Genomic DNA, 22,875 nt, shown 5'->3' on the forward strand with positions numbered 1-22,875 from the left:
AAATCATCCCTTCGTAAGTTTTACGGACGCCATCACGAGTTGGTTGACAGTTATGGAATAACTGTTTCACAAATGATATCGGATATGTTCTTTACGTCGTAACTACAATCTCCTACCCTTTCATGAATGTGACCTCCCGCATTAGACTATAACCGGATTTGTAATTACATAAGCAACATGACGGGTGCTACATGTGGAGCAGGATCTGCTTACCCTTCCGGAGTACCTGAGATCACCCCTAGTTTTTGGTAGGGTTCGTGTTGCTTAGTCTTTAGTTTTCTATGTTGTGTGTTCTGTACTATTATTTGTCTGTCTTCTTATTTTTAGCCATAACGTTGTTAGTTTATTTTCTATCTATGAGTTTGACTATCCCTCTGGTATCTTTCGTCCCTCTTTTATAATATGGTACAGATTTTTCTTGCTTGTTATAAGACACTAGAGAATTGTTGGTTCACTCTTTACGGTTTGCCTTTCAGTCGGTATGTTTTTGAATGTACTTAGTCAAGGTCCTTGTAAAAACTAAATTGTGCGACGGTCAGTCTTTGAATGCCAATCCTGTCAGGCATAGCTCCGTGCCTAAATCAATGAATATTCCCTAGTGCAAACCTCTGTGTGATCCGAAGTGCATTAAGCATGAATTTTCGTATTACATCTTTCCTATCTTCTTGAATTCACAGTTCGATTGCTTGATCGATTTAATCAATTTTTACCTGGCTAACTGGTGTTTGGCATTCTGTTCATGTTTCTGTATAAAGTAATCAACAAGAAAACGTATGCCTTATAGATTCCTGTCAGTTTCTGCATTAGTTTAATTTAACAGTGGTAGATCTTAATTCAAATTAAAATTGTCTGTTATAACTTTAGCTAATTCGATTTCTTGTGTATCACACCTGTTTTTGAAATAAGCCAACGTAAACTTGGAATCAGTTTGTTTTATCTTCTTTCTACTTTTCTTTTATCTTGTTTTTACATTTTGGGTTTAATTCCTAGTTTACTCTATCCAATGTGCCAATCGAAAGCGTTGATCAGGTTTAACAGTTCAACGTTCAGATTAAAAGATGGGCGAAAGATACCAGAGGGACATTCAAACTCATAGATGGAAAAAAAAATAAGGTATATTATTTTCTGTCCTTATTGACACCCAAATGTTAAAACTCCAGCAAAGATATCCACGTGGACTAAAGTACATTATATTTTATGCAGCAGAAATCCTGCAATCTGAATGGTTAATAACCTCTGTGTAAATAACACCTCACACTTGTTCAACCCGGAATAAATTATATTTTGCCAAAAAAATCCAAAAAATTAAATTTTGCCAAAATAAAGAAAATATGAAAGGTCAAAAAAGTAAGAAGAAAAGATAAAAGAAAAGAGTGATTGACTAAAATTAAGGGTGTATGAATTTTCCACACCGGTGTCAATTCTGTTCACCCCTGATTTCAAAAAGCTGTAATAAACTAATAATAACTCCTGTTTCAAAACCCACGTCAGGCAGACTTGTAGGTAAGTTTGCCGAACAAACAAGGAAATTGTCCGGCAGAAGTTATTTGAAGGTCATAATGACTAAGTTCACTGATCATCAAATATGCCTTATGTACCCAAGACCCATTAGTGGCGATCGATACAAAACAGTTCGAAGGTAACATCAATAAGGATGTTAAAAAGCATTGAAAACCAAATATTCCAAACGTTTTGCCAAATACGTCTGATGTTATTTATATGGAGGTTCAAAAACCTTTGTATTTCGAATGATATACAGATTTATAAACAAAACGTTGTGCCTATTCAATGTAAGCTGAAGTTGCCTAGGGGGAGAAAAACCCTAATATTTTGAATAATGTCAAAGTCCAATGAACTGAAACTACAATAAAAATAAGGCATCAATGATACCTCATGTCTACTGTTTAGGTGGTAACCTTAAAAGTGGGGCGAAAGATGCCAGAGGAAACAGTCAAACTCATAAATCGAAAACAAGCTGACAACGTCAGGGCTAAAAATGGAAAATACAAATAGACAAATAATAGTACATGTAATACACAACATATAAAACTAAGACTGAGCATCACCAACACCATTCAAAACTGGGGTTGATTTCCGGTGCTCCGGAAGGATAAGCAGGTCCTGCTCCACATGTGGCACCCGTCGTGTTGCTCATGTTATTACAAATCGGGTTAAAAGATTCTTTGTGAATTGGCCGTTTCAGAAACTAGAGGACTATGGGTATTCTCATTGTTCGTACACCAAAATGAAAATGACGTTACGTCATTGGTTTAAGTTCAATTGTTTAGAACTTTTTTGACCAATCACAACGTTTTGGTGTACGCTTTTGAATATATTACACAGAATGCATTAGATTCTGAAACGGCGAATTGAAAAGAAAGAGTTTGTGATTCTTCTATCCAGAAGTGCATATAGTTTTCAGCTGCATGGATAGCTCACATTTAAAAACTTGATCTTTAATAGCACCAGTTTCTTGATTGGGTATACTGTATTTAGATTTATGAATTATGACATTGAGGCAATGGACGAGATTTTCTGCTAGGATTGTATTTTAGAATTTTGTATGATCTATTAACTTTAGATGGATTTACATTCGTACGACATCAGATTGTATACGTCATTTTTATTCGTTTTTGATTGTTTGTATTTTAAATAGATGTCCTCGAACATATTGGTCTTTGAAAAACGTTGTTGTATCCACCCTCACCCCGCTCAAAACAAAATAAATTGTACTTCTACATTGTATTGTAGACCTCACAATTGTGTTTTAAACAGATGTGTATTTCCAAAGTTTATCAATTAACAGCTCGAAAGGAAAACATCCTTCTTATACCTAATCACACTTTGTCGGGAAAAACAGTTTTTACCCTCTTTTTAAGAAAGCAGCTTCTATTTATCCTTATATTGTTATAACCACTTAAATTGTTTTCTCTGTCGTCCTTTATTATGGATAGATTAACGTTTTCGTCAAATGTTAGATTAAAATGTTGAACAGTTTTTTGTATGTAATTCTAGATAAGAGGCAGTAAGACATTCACTGTTCCAAGGTGAAGGTATTGCATATGTTAATGATTTCTGTGAAAAACAAAATTTACAGAAAGGCGAAATTGAATATATATTTTGTGCATTCCTTTCATTGGGGAATAAATTTGCATCTGATTATACGTGACATATCGGTTATTTGAATAAATTTATCAAAGTTAATGTATTTTGTTGACATCCGACTGTATTTTTCACAATACCAGGTTGTGGTAATTTTATATTGGTTCCAGAGTACTCGAATGGAACCACCGAACTAGAAATTTATTTCCGGACAGATGGTGCACATAATTCCTCATGAATAAGTCCAATAGCTGTAAGTTGTGCGTATATAAATTATGTATTTTCTATGTTACTTGATGATAAACCAAATTATTTATCACAGTAATTGATAAAATATGTCAAGTGTGAACAAACCTAATACTTATTGTTCCCAACATATCTTTTACACAACATTATTATAAAGCTCGACTGATTAATGTCAGAAAGATAAATGATGGCGTTATATACGAAAAACAAAATATTAAATTACAGCATGACCAAAATATAGTCGTGTCATGGTCGAGAAGGACAAAACACATAAATCATCATCCAACTTGAAAATATTAGATTACTTTCGTTTAATAGTTAAAATGGGGCGTCGTATAATGAGATATCAAATATGGATATGCCATTTTATAATCAAGAATCATTTAAAATAAGTAGAGGCCAACGTAAACTATACATCAGTTACTTAGGCAGATACTTCTTTTTCTAAAGTCTGATTTTCCCAGTTTGTTTTTATATATAAAAAAACAATACGTTGTATTATTGACAATGAGACAGCAGTTTACAAGAGACCAAATGACTTACAAAGATAACAACTATAGGTTACTGTACGACCCTCAACAATGAGCAAAGCCCATACCGCATAGTAAGCTATAAAAAGCCCAGAACAAATGACATATGTAAAACAATTCAAACGAGAAAACTAACAGACTTAATTATGTACAACAAATTAACGAAAAACAAATATGTTAGACATAAACAAACGACAACCACTAAATTACAGGCTACTGGCTTGGAAACAGCACATACATACATATAGAATTTGGCGGGGTTAAACATGTGAGCAGGATTCTCCCTTTCCATAGGTAACAGTAGTGTAACAATACAACATAAGAACAAACTATAAAAGTCAGTTGAAAAAGTCTTAACTTGTCAAATAAGTACGATGATCACATCACAACAACAACAACAAAACATTGAGTACAGGTTTGACATTACTCGCAGTTACAAACAGCTTGTTAAAAGTCAATAACAACTTATAAAAACAAATTATGCATCTTAGACTGGATTATCAATCAGTACACATCATCCAATTTCCAATGGATTTAGTGTAACGATGCCATAAACAGTCATTGACCTTGTGTATCATACAGGTATCGACAGATTGTAGATCCATGAATGTGCATATGTATTTACAATAATATTTGGTTTGCTTTTGATTAACTGATAACAAAATCAATAGTATTACCAATAAAAACAATATTCAAAGATCTAATTACAGTGTTGAATTGGTAACCTTTTACAATAAGTTATTTAAAGGATCAATTAGTTTACCTCGATCGTTACTCAATGTATGAGCTCGGTAAACAACATCTCTGTAAAATGAGGATGTGCTTTTCCGTTTAAAATATGTTTTCTACATGTTCAACCAAACTTCAAAAGCAAATCTTTGTATCTATGGAAAAATTAAGTTATGGTTTTAAGTAGTTTTTTGTATCGAAATCCTTTAATTTACCAGCAATACATAGATTACGTTCATTAAAATTCAAAATGTCAAACAGACTTTCTTATACTTAATCACACTTTGTCGGGAAAAACAGTTTTTACCCTCTTTTTAAGAAAGCAGCTTTATTTATCCTTATATTGTTATAACCACTTAAATTGTTTTCTCTGTCGTCCTTTATTATGGATAGATTTACGTTTTCGTCAAATGTTAGATTAAAATGTTGAACAGTTTTTTGTATGTAATTCTAGATAAAGGCAGTAGGACATTCACTGTTCCAAGGTGAAGGTATTGCATATGTTAATGATTTCTGTGAAAAACAAAATTTACAGAAAGGCGAAATTGAATATATATTTTGTGCATTCCTTTCATTGGTGCATACATTTGCGTCTGATTATACGTGACATATCGGGAAGGAGCTAATCCTTTTCAACTGATTTTTATAGTTCGTTCTTATGTTGTACTATTATACCACTGTCCCAGGTTAGGGGAAGGGTTAAGATTCCGCTAACATGTTTAACCTCGCCACATTATTTATGTATGTGCCTGTCCAAAGTCAGGAGCCTTTAATTCAGTGGTTGTCGTTTGTTTATGTGTAACATATTTGTTTTTCTTTCATTCTTTTTAAATAATAAGGCCGTTAGTTTTCTCGTTTGAATTGTTTTACATTGTCTTATCGTGGCCTTTTATAGCTGACTATGCGGTATGGCTTTGCTCATTGTTGAAGGCCGTACGGTTACCTATAGTTGTCATTTTGGTCTTTTGTTAATAGTTGTCTCATTGGCAATAATACCATATCTTCTTTTTTTATATTATTCAAAACAAAATTCTTTGAAACGGACTTTATCAAGATGCTTGATTTCTGGATTCAAAAGTATGGATGTAACGGTTATTAAAACAATCAAAATTGACTATGTTTATGACATCTATATGCTAAATCCGTTTGGTAAGTACTGAATGACATGTTAAAAGTCTAGAAAAGCAAGCATTCTTAATTAGTTTTAATTCGCTTTAAAACCGTTTTCAGTAATTGATAGTAATCTTATTGGAGTGCCATGTGTCGATTGTTTTAAGATAATAGTTTTTGTGTCTTGTACCGATCTGTAAAGTTAAAACAAAAACTAAAGCTTTGACAACACCTAAGCAGTTGCTAGGTAAGATGCACTGTTTATAGATATGTGGCATATGATGGGGAATCTTTTTACGAAATGTTCTGCGGAAATAGATCTTTTTAATAATTTGGTCCAGTTTCATAGCTTTAGATGAATTTACATTCATACGATGTCATACTTTATAAATTATTTTGTAATATTTTTTGACGTTATTATTGTTGGTATTTTAGATAGGTATCCTCGAACAAATTGGTCTTCGAAAAACGTTGTTACGTGCCTATCCATACCCACGTAAGTTGTACTTCAATTTTGTACTGAATACCTCACAGTCGTCTTTTGATACATAGCTGCTTTCCTTATATACTGACCCTTTTGTTTTACTAACTTAATATCGTAACTACCAAATCAAAATTCAAAAACGTCTCTCCCATCGCCAACTGCGCACCACCCCCCTTTTCCTAAAAATACCAATTACGACATCGAAAAAAAATCATCATATTTTTTCATACAAAGTATAATACAAAACTATTTTAATTTAAATAAAAACCATCATTGAGTAACAAATTCATATCTCAAATAACTGGTTTGTCCTTTATTATAAACTGGTTACGTAATCTTCACATGTCATACTAAATCAATGCAAAGATTTTAAGTAAATGCAATTCTAAATAACATGCAGTCGGGCATAAACTGTTCAAGTTGAAGGTATTAAATGATCTTAAATATGTTAATGAATTCTGTTAAAATCAAATATTCAGTCAAACAAATATTTATTTTGTGTTTTCCTTTAATTAGATAAAACATTTGCGTCTGCTTATTTATACGTGACATTTCGGCTATTTAAATAAATCTTTCAAACATTATTTATTTTGTACAGAATAAAAGATTAGAATAGTTTTATTTTAAGAATAAAGATTAAGAGCAAACCAGTTAACTAATTTTGCATACGTTTGTTCTTTACAGACTATAGCGGGCGAAAGGAACTAGCTAACTATAAACGTCAAGTAGAAAATGCAAATCTGCTGTTCGAAAGGTCAGAGGAGAGATGTCTGATTCTAAATGCTTTTAAAAATACATATCTGGAAATAAAATCCTTGACTATAGTATTTATTTATGATTTAAAGCCTTATATGATTTTAATCTGAGCAAAACGGAGCTTTAGAGATATATAATTCTAACCGTCATTAACTTTCTCCATCCCCATTAATAAAACGTTAGAAATGTCCATAGCAAATAATGTTGTGCTGGTTAAAGTTGGTTTTATAACCAGTTGATTATTAAGATCTTTTTCAGAAAATTTTCAACAGAATGGCGATGAAATTCCAAGAATTGTTTTGAAGAGTAATCCCAATTACCGCCAAAAAGAAAGATCAACACCAGCTCATGCCTTTAAGCAACAACTGGAATTACTAGAATCCGCAAACAGAATTGTGAAGTTTGTTAACCCGAAATAAGGATTTGAATTTTAAAAGAGGGAAAAGATAATCATATAAGATTCAAAAACAAACAAGATTAATATTGCATGCGATACAGATTTTGCCATGTTTTATACGCTTTGCGATATATTTAAACAGGAAAGTATAGAGGAACTGCTTTCTGAATCCTGGCACATGGGTTACCTTCAGATTAACTTTTGCTTTGTTTTAAAACTTTAAAGAACTGGTTATTATTTGTCCGAAGCACCTGGCTTACCTTACAATTAACGTCCTGTCAAATTTTTTATAGAAATATTTTGTTTATTGTATTTTTTGTGTGTTTTGTATGGTATTTCATTGAGTTCTTTTTTATATTTGCTTTTCTTGTGCCAAAAAATATGAAAGCTTGACGTCTTACGTTGAGCTTTCTAATGTTATGACGTCACATACGAAACATTGACGTCATTTGATAAATGATGTCACGCCCTAATAACCGTTTGATTTAGGACCCATTGAGGAAAAATATTTTTGAGAAGCTTGCATAAATCAAATATTATACAGAAGATGGGGTATAATTGACAATGAGACAGCTCTACACAAAAGCCAAAATGACACAGAAAGTATAACCCTTATAGGTCAGCAATAAAATGCGTCGAAATGACAATGCTAAACAATTCAAACGAGAAAACTAGATCTAACAGCCTAAATTATGTACAAAATGATCGAACAACCCATATGTTACACACCAACAAACGACAACCGAATTACTTTGGACAGGTTCATACATAGAATGTGGCGGGATCACAACCCTCCCCTAGCCTGAGTGGTGAAACATTACAATATAAGAACGAAGTAAAGAATTCAGATGAAAAGGTTGAACTCATCAGATGGATACAAGTAGAAATACTTCACAGAGTGGACGTGACCGGGTACTTGTATATTCCAACAACAAAAATAAAACACTTAATACAGATCTGAAAGTACTCACAGTTACTCACAACTAGTTCAAAGTTTCTAACAACTAATAAAAAAATGATGCATCTAGGACTAAACATGGACTTCGTGTTACTTTCGTCGATATCTCTAAGGCATAAATGAGAAACTTGACTAGGGTTGTGATAAAGGTTGCACATCAAAGTTGGCAAATTTTCTGTATGTCAAAGTCAGATGAACCATGCCAGGCAGACATGTACAATTCTTCCATACAACAAATATACTCGACTTATTGCTTATAATTTAAGAAAAACAGACCAAAACACAAAAAATATTCACCAATGAACCGTGAAAAGTCAAATTAAACCTGTGAGACTGAAATGTGCATCATAAAATATTTACATACACCAAATATAGTTGACCTATTGCATTTAGTATTAGAAAAAAGACTAAAACTAAAAAAATTAACGTTGACCAATGAATAAAGGCAATACTGTAGTAGTATACCACTGTTCAAATTTCATAAATCGATAGAGAAAAAACAAACACGGGTTACAAACTAAAACTGAGGGAAACGTATCAAATATAAGAAAACTACTATTTTATGAAAAATTGGTGGGTTGAACCTGGTTTTGTGGCATGCCAAATTTCCCGCTTTAATTGCAGTGATAATTATAACATTTAAAATGACAACGTTACACGACAGGGTTACAATAAATAAACAGATAAATGGGAGAAAATATTGGACAGAGAAACAAACGAATGATAGCCATCAAAAGGTAACAGGTTAAAAAATATTTGTATACGCCAGACGCGCGCTACGTCCACACAAAACTATGCTCAGATGTTAAAATTTAAAAGCCATAACAACTACAAAGTTGACGATCGCCGAGGACAAAAAGTTCCAAAAAATTGTGGCAAGGGTTATTTATCTGGGGAAAAACATCATTATTATCAAGAATAATACATAGTTTTGCAAAACAGTTAGTTTTATAAAAATGACTATATAATAGATATACACGATTAAACTGAAGTGGTGACTAGCTATAGAATAAAAACGAATATATTACAAATTCACAGCCCTGTTAGCCAAATGCAACGACCAAAGTGACGTCACATTTATATTTCTAAAACGTGTTATATTTCTAAAAAAGTTAGTTTGGACAATGATACATCGTATGGATCAACCAATTTGTGATGGTGTTCGTAAAATTTGCGGAGTGTCATTTTTGATCTGTCCTCATAACTTTGTTGGATCAGTTTGTGTGTTAGGAGCAAACTCCTGTATATGATAATGTTAACATGCACGAGAATAACGTAATAACATAAAGAATATCGCAAGGTGCTTTTTCTGTTTGTCTTTAAAAGGTTTGAATGAATTTTGCTTCACATGAGTACAAAAACAAATCGGCTAGTAGGGGTGCACAATCAGTATCCATTGGAATACCGATTGTCTGTTGAAATATGAACCCTCCAACCTCAACAAATATATTGTCTATCAAAATGTCCAGCATTTCGATAATATCATCTTCAATATATTTTCTGGTAGATTCAGTGTGGTTTTTCACAAAATATGAATTATTGTACTCCAAAACAAGAAATTTGTATCTACGATTCCCATTTAATAGAAATAGCTCTGTTTAATGAGATGGTGGAGTCGATCTTTCAAATGACCATGGGAAATAGTAGTGTAAAGGGTAGAAAAATAAGAGGTCTTTATGTTGCTGCAAAATAAACCATGAAAATGAGGTCATGGTCAAATAAACCCTGCGAGGCTGACATGTAGATCACAAAATATTTCCATTCACAAAATATAGTTCAACTATTGCATGCAGTATTAGAAAAAAGACCAAAACTGAAAAAAATTACTTTGACCACTGTACCAAGAAAATGAGTCAAGGTCAGATGACACCTGCCAGTTGGTCATGTACACCTTACAGTCCTTCAATACACCAAAAATACTAGACCTATTGCTTATAGAATCTGAGATATGGACTTGACCACCAAAACTAAACCTTGTTCACTGATCATTGAAATGAGGTCGATCCCAGGTGAAAACTGTCTGACGGGCATAAGGACCTTGCAAGGTACGCACATACCAAATATAGATATTATGTTACTCATAATTAAAGAGAAATTAATCAGTTGTTACAAAGTATATAACACTCACAATAGTGCTTGTTATTTCATGTATGCTTAGGTGTTGTAAAAAACGTTTTAGAGATAAAATCGTTTTCGGAATGGTCTATTGTATGGACGAGTCTACAATTTGCTATATATACCCAGGTTTTCACAGTTCACGTTGTTCTGAGCTTAGAATTCAAGACGAGCAGTTGGATACTTATTACCAGAGACAGACTAAAGGCGAGATGAAAGTATAATTCTAAATAAGAATTATAAGCAGTATTCCTGAATAAGGAACCAAGTGATAAATTAATTATAGCTGTTAGAGAATCAGTGGCTTCAAAGAGAAGCATTGGCTGTATACAAGGTAGAGCATTTACAGACCGTGAAGAATTGAATACGAGTAAAGTAGTGACCCAGACCAAACAGTCTAACAATCACTGGCCCAGATAAAGTAGATACTAAGCAGTTACCATAAGTAACGCACTGGCCCAGATCAAGTAGATATTAAGCATGTGTCACAGGTAAAGCACTGGATCAGTACATAGATGATAATCCGTTGCTTTTAGAAAGCACTGGCTAAGCAAAAGTATATGAAGATATTAAATTAAGCATTTACCAAACAGGGACGTCATTATAATTATCATTCTTGACATTTATCGTCTAACCCCCAAAGGCTACTTAATCTCGACGCCCAGAATTAATATAAAGAGAATCCGGATATTCAGTTGAAAAAGTTACGCATCCAATTGCTGAGCCTTTACTATATCCAAAGAACGACTCTAGTACGAAACCCAGAGTACAGCAGTTGCGTACCCCCAGTACGTGAAATATTTTTTTTGTGGCAGAGGTGGGATACAGCAAGGCTCTGGTTATATCTTTATTAATAAAAAAAAATATGGACAAGTATAATGAGTTTGGGCATCAAATAAGTTTGTTAAAAGAAGATTAAGCGATAGATTGCAGACTCTATTGAGCCAGGCACCAAGTGCAAATTTACATTTTTCCCAAAAACTCCCAAAAAAAGATTAAAGTGACTCTGGTATGATTCTAACATGTCACGGCGATTTCATGCAAAAAAACGCAGCGCGCCAGCGTCGGTACATATTGGAATATTCTAACATTCGAAGTACCGCGTTTATATGGGTCATTGACCACTATAAATTCGGACGACAAAGGATCGCGGTCAAAAGAACAGACAACGCAGAAGACACAAACCACAAAGAAAGAAGCAGAAACCGAAACAATGCCGATGCCAGATTTATCACCGAAACCGAGGGTACAATTACGCCAAAACAAGCAACACTAATTCCGCTGACACGCCTTACCACGGGAAGACACGGCGCGAAATTAAGCTTGTCAACTATGCCGAAAAGAGTGACTGGGGCGATTTTAAGTCTCAATTTGATGCCTGTGAAGTGATCAACAACTGGGATGTCCAAGAGAAGGGTCTTTACCTTGCAACTGCTTTAAGAGGACCGGCACAGGGAGTGTTAAGTGATGTACCTACTGAAAAAAGAATGGATTATACTACATTAATAAAAGCATTGCAAGAAAGATTTTCGCCTGAAAACTGAGTTGTACATAAAGCAAGTAAAAGTTAGACGGAGCTTGGTCAGGTCATAAGAAGATTGCTAAACAAGGTAGCAATACACAGGTATGAGTTTGGTTGCGCATTTGAAACAGTTACATAGCTAGATAATACAATTATTTATCTAATTACTACCACAATTTGATAATAATTTAGTATTGAAATTTTCAAATATTCAAAATAATCCTAATTTTATCTTATTTTTGGGAAATCTTTTTAGAAATTCAAATATGATGTCACTTAAGAAACTCATATGTGACGTCACTGCGTTGATTGCTTTGGATAACTCAGCTGTGTATTTTCATGTGCTAGTTATGTTGTTTTATATAATGTATCCGTTTTCATTCTGTAGTTTATGGTCACCCCTTCAGTTTTATCATGCATATCTATTGTATATAAAATATACTGTTTGCAAAAGTATGAATCATTCTAAATAGTAAGGATGGTCTTACCATGGTCTGAAATGTACCAATTCAGGAATATGACAGTTCTTGTCTATTCGTTTTTGATGCGTTTTGTTATTTGATTTTACCATGTGATTATGGACTTTCCGTATTGATTTTCCTCTGAGTTCAGTCTTTTTGTGATTGTACTTAACCCTAGCCGTATTGGTCGCAACGTCTTGCAACTTTTGGTCCTCTGTGCTCTTCAACTTTTTACTTTTTCGAAAAAAAATCATCTGAGCATCACTGAATAGTCTTGTGTGGACGAAACGCATATCAGGCGTATTAAATTTTAAGTCTGGTACCTTTTGTTAACTATTATTCGTGTATTTCTCTGTCCTATATGTTCTCCCATTTATTTGTATTGTAGTTGTCTTATTGTAACTCATGCCTCGTATACTTATATCTGTATATATAATTTTCAATTGAAAAATCTTTTTAATCTTTATAAAATCATAAAAAAAATATTAAGTAAAAATGATAACTTCCTAACACAAGATACAAAGTCGAGTAATATTGAACGATATTACAGCACACACAACTATAGAAATATTGAAAACCACCAAATTCAAAAAAGTCTATTGAAGCATTTACGGTACGCATATTTGAATTCCTGACAATATTCACATGTTGACTTTGTGATGCAACACTTTTAAAAATTTTCAATTTGTGAAAATCCATATTTGTTCAAGCAGTAACAAAAACAGCTATTTTTAGCTATCTGTAATTCACCTATCTAATTAATTAGTATGATTGTTTTGATAAGTAGGCACTTTGTTGTGACAACTACTAACACCTATTCTTTGAACGCCAACATTATTTTACAGGTAAATTGTTTGTAGATCAAAAGATGTTGGCATTCAAGGAATAAACCAAACAAGAGTGAACACACTGAAATGTTTCGCCTTCTTTACCAATCACTGATATTATGGTGATAGTCCTAACTATAAAGCTTTATTGCAACTGTCACATAAACTTAAAGGGAAATTCCGCGATTTTTTACTTATCATCTAATCATGTTCAAATTACTTCTTGGCTTCATAAAAGACTGTAATATTAATATAAATTTATTTGGCCGAAAACATAAATCTTTACATACATGAATTACAATAATATAAAGAACAATTACCAATACATATACAAATATTAATACTTATTCAGTTAAACTAGAATAATATAAATTAAGGCGGGCCACAAAAATTAAATATCCGCCACATAAGTTACTGATGCATAAAATGCAAAAATAAAATAAAATAAATAAACTAGAAATTTGACAAAAATAAAAAAAAAAAAAAAAAAAAAAAAAAAAAAAGGAGAGGGCGGGTGGGTAAATTTCGATCTGATTACTCTAACGTATTCTAATGTAATGACTAGGAAAAAGAATTCACTTTAAAACTAAAGGTGGAGTGAACACAATTCAAAATCAGTTATGCGAGAATATCAAATGATCGGCCAAAGGGGGGTAACTAGAACATATTTCGCATCGTAATTACTAGTTTTTTAGAAAAAACAAACCAATTACTTCTTGGCTTCATAAAAGACTGTAATATTAATATAAATTTATTTGGCCGAAAACATAAATCTTTACATACATGAATTACAATAATATAAAGAACAATTACCAATACATATACAAATATTAATACTTATTCAGTTAAACTAGAATAATATAAATTAAGGCGGGCCACAAAAATTAAATATCCGCCAAACTAGCCCGCCAAACAAAACCAAACAAGTTACAGATGTGGTTAAACCCAAGAGATGTAACACTCTCTTGAAAGTTCAACTCCAAGCAGGAAGAATAAAACACTTCTTCAGCTGCTAGATCTACTTAGGAGATACTCACGGAAATCTCTCCTAAAAGTAGAGTACCTTAAAGAGACATATATACACTAATGAATCCAAAGGATGAAACACTCCCTTGAAAATTCAAATACCTAAGGAATGAAACACTCCCTTTAGGCTAGCCTATAAAAACTAAATAATAATAATGACATACATGAAGACAAAATACAAAATACTAAATTATTTACATATGATTAATAGCATGCTGGAAACACTTGCGCAATTCATATTGCCCAGCTTCATTAAGGTGAAGCCCACCATCTTTAAAAGCAAATAATGACCTTACTGGAATGCCTTTATGAAAAAATCTTTTAAAAGACCTAATATAGCTTAAATTACTCTTAGTGCACATCCAGCTCAATTCGAAATTAACACTTTTACACTTATTACCTGTATAAGAAAAATCAACAGGCCTTGGCAGAATAGAAGATATAAAATTTTTTATACTGGATGAATAAGATTTGATAGTAACAATAAGTTCCCTAAAATCAGCAATAATTTTGTCAACAGAGTTATTAACTATATCATTCGTACCTAAGTGAATAATAATATGAGAATAGTTAGCTAAACATATATCTCTACCCTTAATCATGTTTCTTAAAGAATATATCCTAACTCCTCTGACCGCGACCAAATCCATGCAAATTATGTCATCCAAATATTTCCCTATAGAATCTGTAAAAACCAAAACCTTCTTACTGGTCACAACTTCTGAAAGACAATTAAACAAATTTTGCCATATTTCTAACTACAGAAATTTTATCCTTCATAGAAAATTCTAAATATATTTTATAGGCATCGCTTGCCCAGTCCCCGTGTAATTGAATAAGATCACTAGGTACATGTGAACTAAATGCAAAAGTGGCACCACCTCTCCTAAAACTATGTGATGAATATAGATTAGGATCTCTCCCTGTCTTCAGAATAACAGATTTCAGCTTTCTCTGGAACTGACCATAAGTGACTGGTGTCAACTTCGAATTCTTACTTATAACAAAGGCAGGGGAATCATGAGATGCCGGAACTTTACTACACATATGATTATACGCAGAAACCGGACAAAGGACAGAGCCAGGGATTTTAACCAACGGAATCTTTAATCTTCTTTCCCCATGTTGAATAGTCTTAGTCCATTCAAAAACAACTATAGCAATATCGTTAACAACAAAGACTTTACCTCTGGTCAATTGCTTATTCTTGTCAAATTGAGAACAAGAATCTGGAACTAAGTTAGATTTCCTGGACATCAAGAAAAAGGCAAACAAAAAAAGACACCAATATACACAATCAGAACCATTTTCTAAATCAAAATGTTCCACCATCTCTAATAAAATATCTGGTGAAATGGGTAAAGCTCTACGTGGCATATGTGACTTGATTCGTGACAATCCTTTAAGCAGTAATTTATAAACAAAACTGTCTAAGTGTGGAAAAGAGCAATCCAACATTAAATGCATAACTTTTACACCATTAATATAATTCTTAATAGATTCTACAGATTTAAAAGACCGACTGAGAAATTGTGCATAACAACAAATAGTATCCAAATTTGCAGGAATAAAACTCATATTAAAGTACGTGCAAAATAGTAAAAAGGCTCTCCATTGGACTAATAAGTTTTTCTTCGATCCTAGCGCATATGCTGCTCTAGTAGAAACTTTAACATCCTCTTTTAACTGTAATAATTCTAAATCTGAAAAGCATTCAAAATTTTCTTTTATTGGCTGTCCAATGCTTGTTCAAATATAAACTTTATCAACGTAATTACCACTTATGCGAAAATTTAAACAAATGTTCTTCCGCACTAAACTCTTCTAATGAACCTGATACCGCATTATAGAACAATGCAGCAAATTTATCCGAAGTATGCCATCTCGATAAATAATCAGGTAACCTATTGTCAGTTCCTGCTAAATGAACAGCCCTAATCTCAAATTCGTATATAGCAGCAATGTAGCAAAGTTCTCTCAGACAACACTGTAAAAAGGTATCTCTGGACTTACCAGTGTTAATTACAGTAACAGAAGTAATGTTATCGCACAAAATACAAATTCTCTTTCCCCTGAAGCACTGCGCCCACAACTTTAAACATACTATAATAGATAATAACTCGAGACAGTTTATATGTAGATTAGACTCCATAATAAATTCTGGAAAAACTTGATGAAAGAATTTTCCACCAAACCAACCACCGCAACCCGACAAGCAAGCGTCAGAAGAAAAAACTTCGTCCGGTATCGACCATTCCTCTATCATCATCATTGATATGCCGTTGTAATGAGGTAGAAAATTGACCCACCACAATATATCATTTTGAACATAACTAGGCACTACAATATAACCAGTTTGATCGTAAGCTGATCTAAGCCAATTGAGCAACCTGCTCATAAATATACGTCCAGGTCTAACACAGCTCGCCATAAAATTTAATTTCCCTACCAACGATTGAATATCGCGTAATTTGGCAGATCTCTTGTTTGTCCAAAAAAGTAAAATTTCCTGAATATCTTTTAATTTATCGTCAGGAATTTGTAACAAAAGTTTACTAGTATCACATATTATCCCCAGAAACTCCATCCTAGTACTAGGAGAAACTGCCTTATGAGACGATTCTTCTAAACCACAGGAATCAAGTAAACGCTTTAATTCAATATATGCCTTATCGGCTCTGTCAACTGATTCCACCCCCGCAAAATCATCTAAATAGTTTACTATATCAAATCCCATTTGCCGATACATGAAAGCAACTGCATTTGTAACACGCTGGCAAATATGAGCAGCTGATCGCAAACCCATGCTGAGGACTCTATCGAAATATAAATGATCATTCCATTTGTATCCAACTAAGTGCACATCGTGTAAGTCAATGAAAATTTGTCTGTAAGCCCTACTCAAGTCCCGTTTGAAAATAAAACAGTTCCGACCATGCTTTTTAATAAGCTCTACTAATGCATCAACATTTGGATATTTTAAATGAACCTCATTTCCTAAATAGCTGTCTTTGTCAATATAACCGTTGATAGCACCCCCTCCTTTTACACTTAAGTCTAAGATGATCCTCCGTTCCTGAGAACCTTTTTTGGGAACACTATTCAGCGGCGAAATGACAATATCATGAGAAAACGGATTTACGTGAAACGGTCCTAATACTGCTTTCTTCTCGATTTCTTTTTTCAAATATTTCTCTAAATCATCCGGGAACTCGACCGCTCCCTTGTGATTTTGAACGATCTTCTCAGAAGAAAATTCAGTATAATTTTCACAACCAATAGGAAAACCGAATTCCAAAAATTGACAAATGTTTCTATCAAAATAATCTGTTAACATGAATTTGAAGAAGTCTATATTCAAATGCGAAACCACTGGGATTTTACTATCCTCAAAATTATACTTCTGCGAACTCATAATAAGTTCGTGATCCGACACAGATCTTTCTAAAAACTCAAACCAATGTTTATCTAAATTGTGTACTTCTTTGCAAACTGAACAATTTGAAAAATCTCTATTACCTTCATATACTACCGTATTGGAACTAGAAAAAATTTTACGTGCTTGATTTCGTTTCAAATATTCAGGATAAAAAATTTCAGCGTCAGGATTCATCGGAGAAAAAGATATATCTAGTCATCCAGACTTTGGAAAATTAGGACAGGAGTTAGCACATTCAGGATGACTTAGTTTGCTTTTATCTTTTTTCCAGCATACTGCACAAATGTGCTGAACTACTCTCTGCTGACCTTTAATGAAAGTTGTATGTGACCCTTTGTGCGTACAACGGTTCCTATTAAAAAGAGTACAAAACCAAACCTGGTCATCCTTATTTTCCGACGACTTAGCGGGAAAACTCGATGTTTTTGCTTTAGGCACAATATACTGAGTAAGAATAGGAACTTCGATAGACGATGGATCATCATCCCAGGACTTCTGACCTAACTCAATTTTGCGTAACCACGCAGCATAGAAAGATAGCAGACCTTTCCAAGAATAAGTATTGCTATAATATGTTATCTTCTTTAGTAGATTTAAACGACCTGACCTCTCTTTTTCTGAAATGTTTTTACTTGTAATTATCTCCAGCTCACCTGCAGTAAAAAGTTTAGGATCTAAATCGTTAAAGGACACAGACTCGTTAACGAATTCATATTGAAGAGCAGATTGGGGCCACAGCAATTGAGTTTTGACTTTGTCGGAAGCCTTTGCTTTAATTCCGGACTTGGTTTTCTTGTTTTTCTTGTTTTTCTTTTCGTCACAATCTGACTCTGAATCGGAACTATCCGAAACCCTGATACAATCTACTTTCTTTTTTCCCTTCTTTACAGTGACAGAGTGAGATTTTTCAGATGAAGTACTAGAAGACGAATCAGAATCAATTGTTTGCTCAAGAAGACCTAGCTTTGATAACTTCGTGTCTACTATTTCGTTTAATTTTTCAAATTGCCTAAGTTCATTTAGTGAAGGGTCTTTAATTGATTTTTCCCGTAAAACCTTCTCTTTACTTTTGTCGCTAGATGTCGTAGCCACTTTCTTATGTAAAGTACTTTTACTCTCACCTTTCTCTTTTTCTAACTCCTGCTGTTTTCTCTTTAACTCTTCCTTCAACTTCAACTTTTCGTTTTGTAATCTCTGTGATTTTAAATCATCTTCTGTGCTTTTTAACTCCGCCCTTAAACATCTCAACTCCTCGTCTTCAACATCATCTTCATTGCAGGATTTGTCTAGACTGAGGGCTGCCGCCAACTTCTTCTTCGCACTGCTTAGAGATTTTTTCTCGTCCCTCACGTCCAACTTCCTTTTAACACTGCTTGGATCTTCAAGTTTCTTCTCCTCTTTGGTTTCCCCCGCATCTGGGATCCCGTACTCCGATAGTGACTTATAATTCAATCCATGGACGTCTCTGCGAGGTCTGTCGGCCATCGTCAAACTTTTAACTTCAAACAGGCTAACTCTAAATTTCGATCTGATTACTCTAACGTATTCTAATGTAATGACTAGGAAAAAGAATTCACTTTAAAACTAAAGGTGGAGTGAACACAATTCAAAATCAGTTATGCGAGAATATCAAATGATCGGCCAAAGGGGGGTTACTAGAACATATTTCGCATCGTAATTACTAGTTTTTTTAGAAAAAACAAACCTCTTAACATAAAAAACACATTTGCAAAGTTTTAAATTTATATTCCTTCTAATAACGGAGAAAATCAAGTATCTGTAACTTTTTTGGTTGAATTCTCGAGTGGGTCGTGACGTATTAGCCCGATTTATTGAATTCTGGGAAAAATAAAATCTGTTTAACTCTTAGAGCTTATCGACTATATACGTAATTAAAAGCGCACAGCTGACGAATGGTCGTAGTTATTAACCACAATATAATAATGATCGAAAATAAATATGCATATACCGTTTTGTATTGATTGAATTAAACTCCTATAAAATTATCTCTAGTAAATGTTTTTGAATAAATTTAATTAATTATTGTTGAGATTTTATTCATAAAATATTTATTGAACATTTTTACTGATATTGAACTGAAAATATTTCAGTTCTATTTACCGTTATTGTTTTGATAATAATAGAGATGTTTATGTGCGCATGACAAGATGGACGTGCATTTTTTCTCTCGTTCGAAATCTTCGAGAAAATAATGAATAACAACTTCATATCGAACTCATAGAACTGTACGTATAATTGTGATGTTATATTGGGGTTCTCACCACCTTAAACCCCCATTTATGAAGCTAAATGAAGTTCATCCGTCCTGCATTCCTTTCCGATTTGATCGTCAATAGATATATAGAGTTCAGTTTTTCAAATTGAGGGTCTTAACGAACACTTCCAAAATGGCTAACAGAAAAGATCAAAAATCTAGAAATGAAAAGTCGACGGCTGAAATTTTAAATGAAAGCAGAAATGTTTTATACGGGGACTCATCTGATATGTCTACTTTAATGAACAATGTATTAACTCTGTTAACTAAAATGGATATTAGACTGTCAAGTATTGAAAAAAATACAGGAAAAAATACTTCAACACTTACTCAAATGAACGACAAACTAACATCCATAACAGCTAGGGTGATAACAGCCGAAAAAGATATCTATGATGTTAAAACTAGAGTGTCAGATTTAGAAACGAATTGTCAAGGTACCAGTAATATCTTTGATGAAGTTAAAAAAAAGACAGACTACTTAGAAAAGGGTTTTGACAAAATAAAAGAGGACTACCTGAGATTAGATACTAGTAGATGTAGAATAGCTGAAGATCTCATCAAAGTAGAAAGGGAAAATAATGACATGAAAACGAAACTTACCGACATTCAATGTCGAGCCATGAAGTACAACCTGATTTTCACAGGGTTGTCGGAACATAGAGACGAAAATATAGAAGACAAACTACGACGTTTCCTATACCATGAGATGAAAATTGATCAACGTATTGAATTCAGCAACGTACATCGTTTTGGGAGGAGATCGGAAAATGGTAAAAGACCCATTGTTGCCAAGTTTGTATATTTCTCTGACTTAGAAATGGTGAAGAAAGCAGGAAAACACTTGAAAGGATCGGATTACCTTGTCAATGAACAATTTCCACCCGAAATAGAACAGAGACGGAGACGTTCATATCCGATCATGAAAGAGGAGAGAAGAAAAAAAGCAAAGGTTGTGCTTAACCGAGATAAGCTATACGTAAATGATGAACTAGTAAATCCAGATGTATACGAGTCGGAGAGTACGCATGTAGATCCTCGTCAATCAACGTCAAGGCCACAAAAACGCCCAAGGGTACATTCTACACCAGAGAGAGAAGACACGCCTGATCACAGATAGGATTACCGTGGAGAACAGTGTAAACATTACTCGGAAGTTGTAAACAATATTAAAAATAAAAACAAACTATTGTCTTATAATATAATCAATTTAAATATACTGACATTGAATGTATGTGGTTTAAATAGAAGAATTCAGTATCCAGAATTTAATGAACTTATTCAAAATTATGATATTTTATGTTTTGTCGAAACAAAGACCGATGATGTAGATGAAATAAATATACCAGGGTATACTGTTAAAATGAAAAATCGCTGTACATTTGCAAATGTTAAATCAGGGGGAATAATCCTTGCTTATAAATCTAACTTATCTGAGCACATTCATCCTATTGAAACAGATTGTAAATATATTTTTTGGTTCAAAATTGATAAAAAAATGTTTCATCTATGTCAAGATATTATTTTTGGTATTGTATATATTCCACCAGAAAATTCATCATATTGTATAGGTGACCCATTTAACGAAATTGAACACGAACTTCTTATGTTTAGTTCAGATCATAGTTATGTATGCCTTCTTGGAGATTTCAATGCCAGAACAGGCGAGGACTTAGATTTTACAGAAGTAACCTATGATGAATTTTCAGGAATGTTTGATTTGAATGATGTATCTTTAAACACGTTAGCGAGCTCCAATATTGATATTTCAAGAAAAAGTATGGATAAAAAGAAAAATAATTTTGGTAACATTTTCTTACATCTATGTAGAGCTAATAATTTATTTATTTGTAATGGTAGAATCGGGGATGACAAAGATAAAGGCCAATTTACATGTAAAAATGTCAGTGTGGTAGATTATGTTATTGGCTCGGCAAATTTTCTTACACTTCTTCAAAACTTTTCTATTCTTGAAACATCAAAATTATTTTCCGATGCTCACACTCCATTGTCACTTTCTATGTGTATATATGAAAATGAGAAAAAAAATCACTTTAAAAAAGAGATGTTCACACCAACTGAAGAGGTTAAAAGATGGGACATCGAAAATTTGGATACCTTTATTGAAAATATAGATAAAACCCATACTGACATTATTCTAACTGAGCTTGAGTCTGTAAATATAGAAGATGTAAATCATAATTGTGTAAATAATATTGTTGAAAGAACTTGTGATATACTTGTTAATGCTGCTAAGACTACTTTTGGTACTTATATGAAATGTGATAAACAAAATAATGTTAAAATGAATACATCCAAGCCTTGGTTTGACGAAGATTGCAAGACTGCAAGAAAAAAATTCAAAAAATTTAAGAGAAAACTGAAACGTAACTTTTCACCAGATCTTTTTAATGAGACAAAATCTCTAGAAAAGCAATACAAAAGAACAATGGATAAAAGTATTAATAAACACCGCAAGAAAATTAGAAACAAGATTAGTAATTTGAAATAAAAAAATCCAAAGGAATACTGGAAAATTTTAAACGGTAACAAAAAATCCAAAACTCCAGATATCCCTATTGCTGTTTTGTTTGATTATTTTAAAGATTTGAATAGCGGTGAAAATGAAGATAATGAAAATCCTTCGGAAAGCCAGGTTGATGCAGATAGTTTGAATGTACATATTAACTCTGTAATAACTCGTGAGGAAGTTGAAAATGCTTTAAAGGGTCTGAAAAATAATAAAGCATCTGCTAATGATAGAATTGTTAATGAATATCTGAAGCATTCTTTCAGTGTTATGTGTGATATTTATGTAAAACTATTTAATGTAATTTTGGATACAGGTATTGTACCCGAAGAATGGTTATGGGGCGATATAATTCCATTGTTTAAAAA

General features: G+C 33.1%; 1 protein-coding gene across 1 annotated transcript; it reads right to left on the reverse strand.

Moving 5' to 3' along the window:
• Positions 1–14,995: 14,995 nt before the first annotated feature.
• Positions 14,996–19,203, reverse strand: LOC134722322 (uncharacterized). The gene is made up of 2 exons (XM_063585930.1): positions 18,824–19,203; positions 14,996–15,966 (listed from the first exon to the last, which is right to left on the reverse strand). Exons 1-2 carry the CDS (start codon positions 19,185–19,187, stop codon positions 14,996–14,998), a joined length of 1,335 nt encoding a protein of 444 aa, XP_063442000.1. The 5' UTR covers positions 19,188–19,203.
• Between the last annotated feature and the right edge of the window lie 3,672 nt (positions 19,204–22,875).

The sequence above is a fragment of the Mytilus trossulus genome, chromosome 6, assembly GCF_036588685.1.
Source record: "Mytilus trossulus isolate FHL-02 chromosome 6, PNRI_Mtr1.1.1.hap1, whole genome shotgun sequence".
Classification (NCBI taxonomy): domain Eukaryota; kingdom Metazoa; phylum Mollusca; class Bivalvia; order Mytilida; family Mytilidae; genus Mytilus; species Mytilus trossulus.

Bases quoted from the DNA above. Each gene is read 5' to 3' on its own strand.
- LOC134722322 (XM_063585930.1), bottom strand. From the start codon at position 19,187: ATGGCCGACAGACCTCGCAGAGACGTCCATGGATTGAATTATAAGTCA. The intron at 15,967-18,823 runs GTGAGAGTAAAA...AATGCTTTTCAG, and splicing joins GGAGTTAGAAAAAGAGAAAG to ATTTAGAATTATTACAGTTA.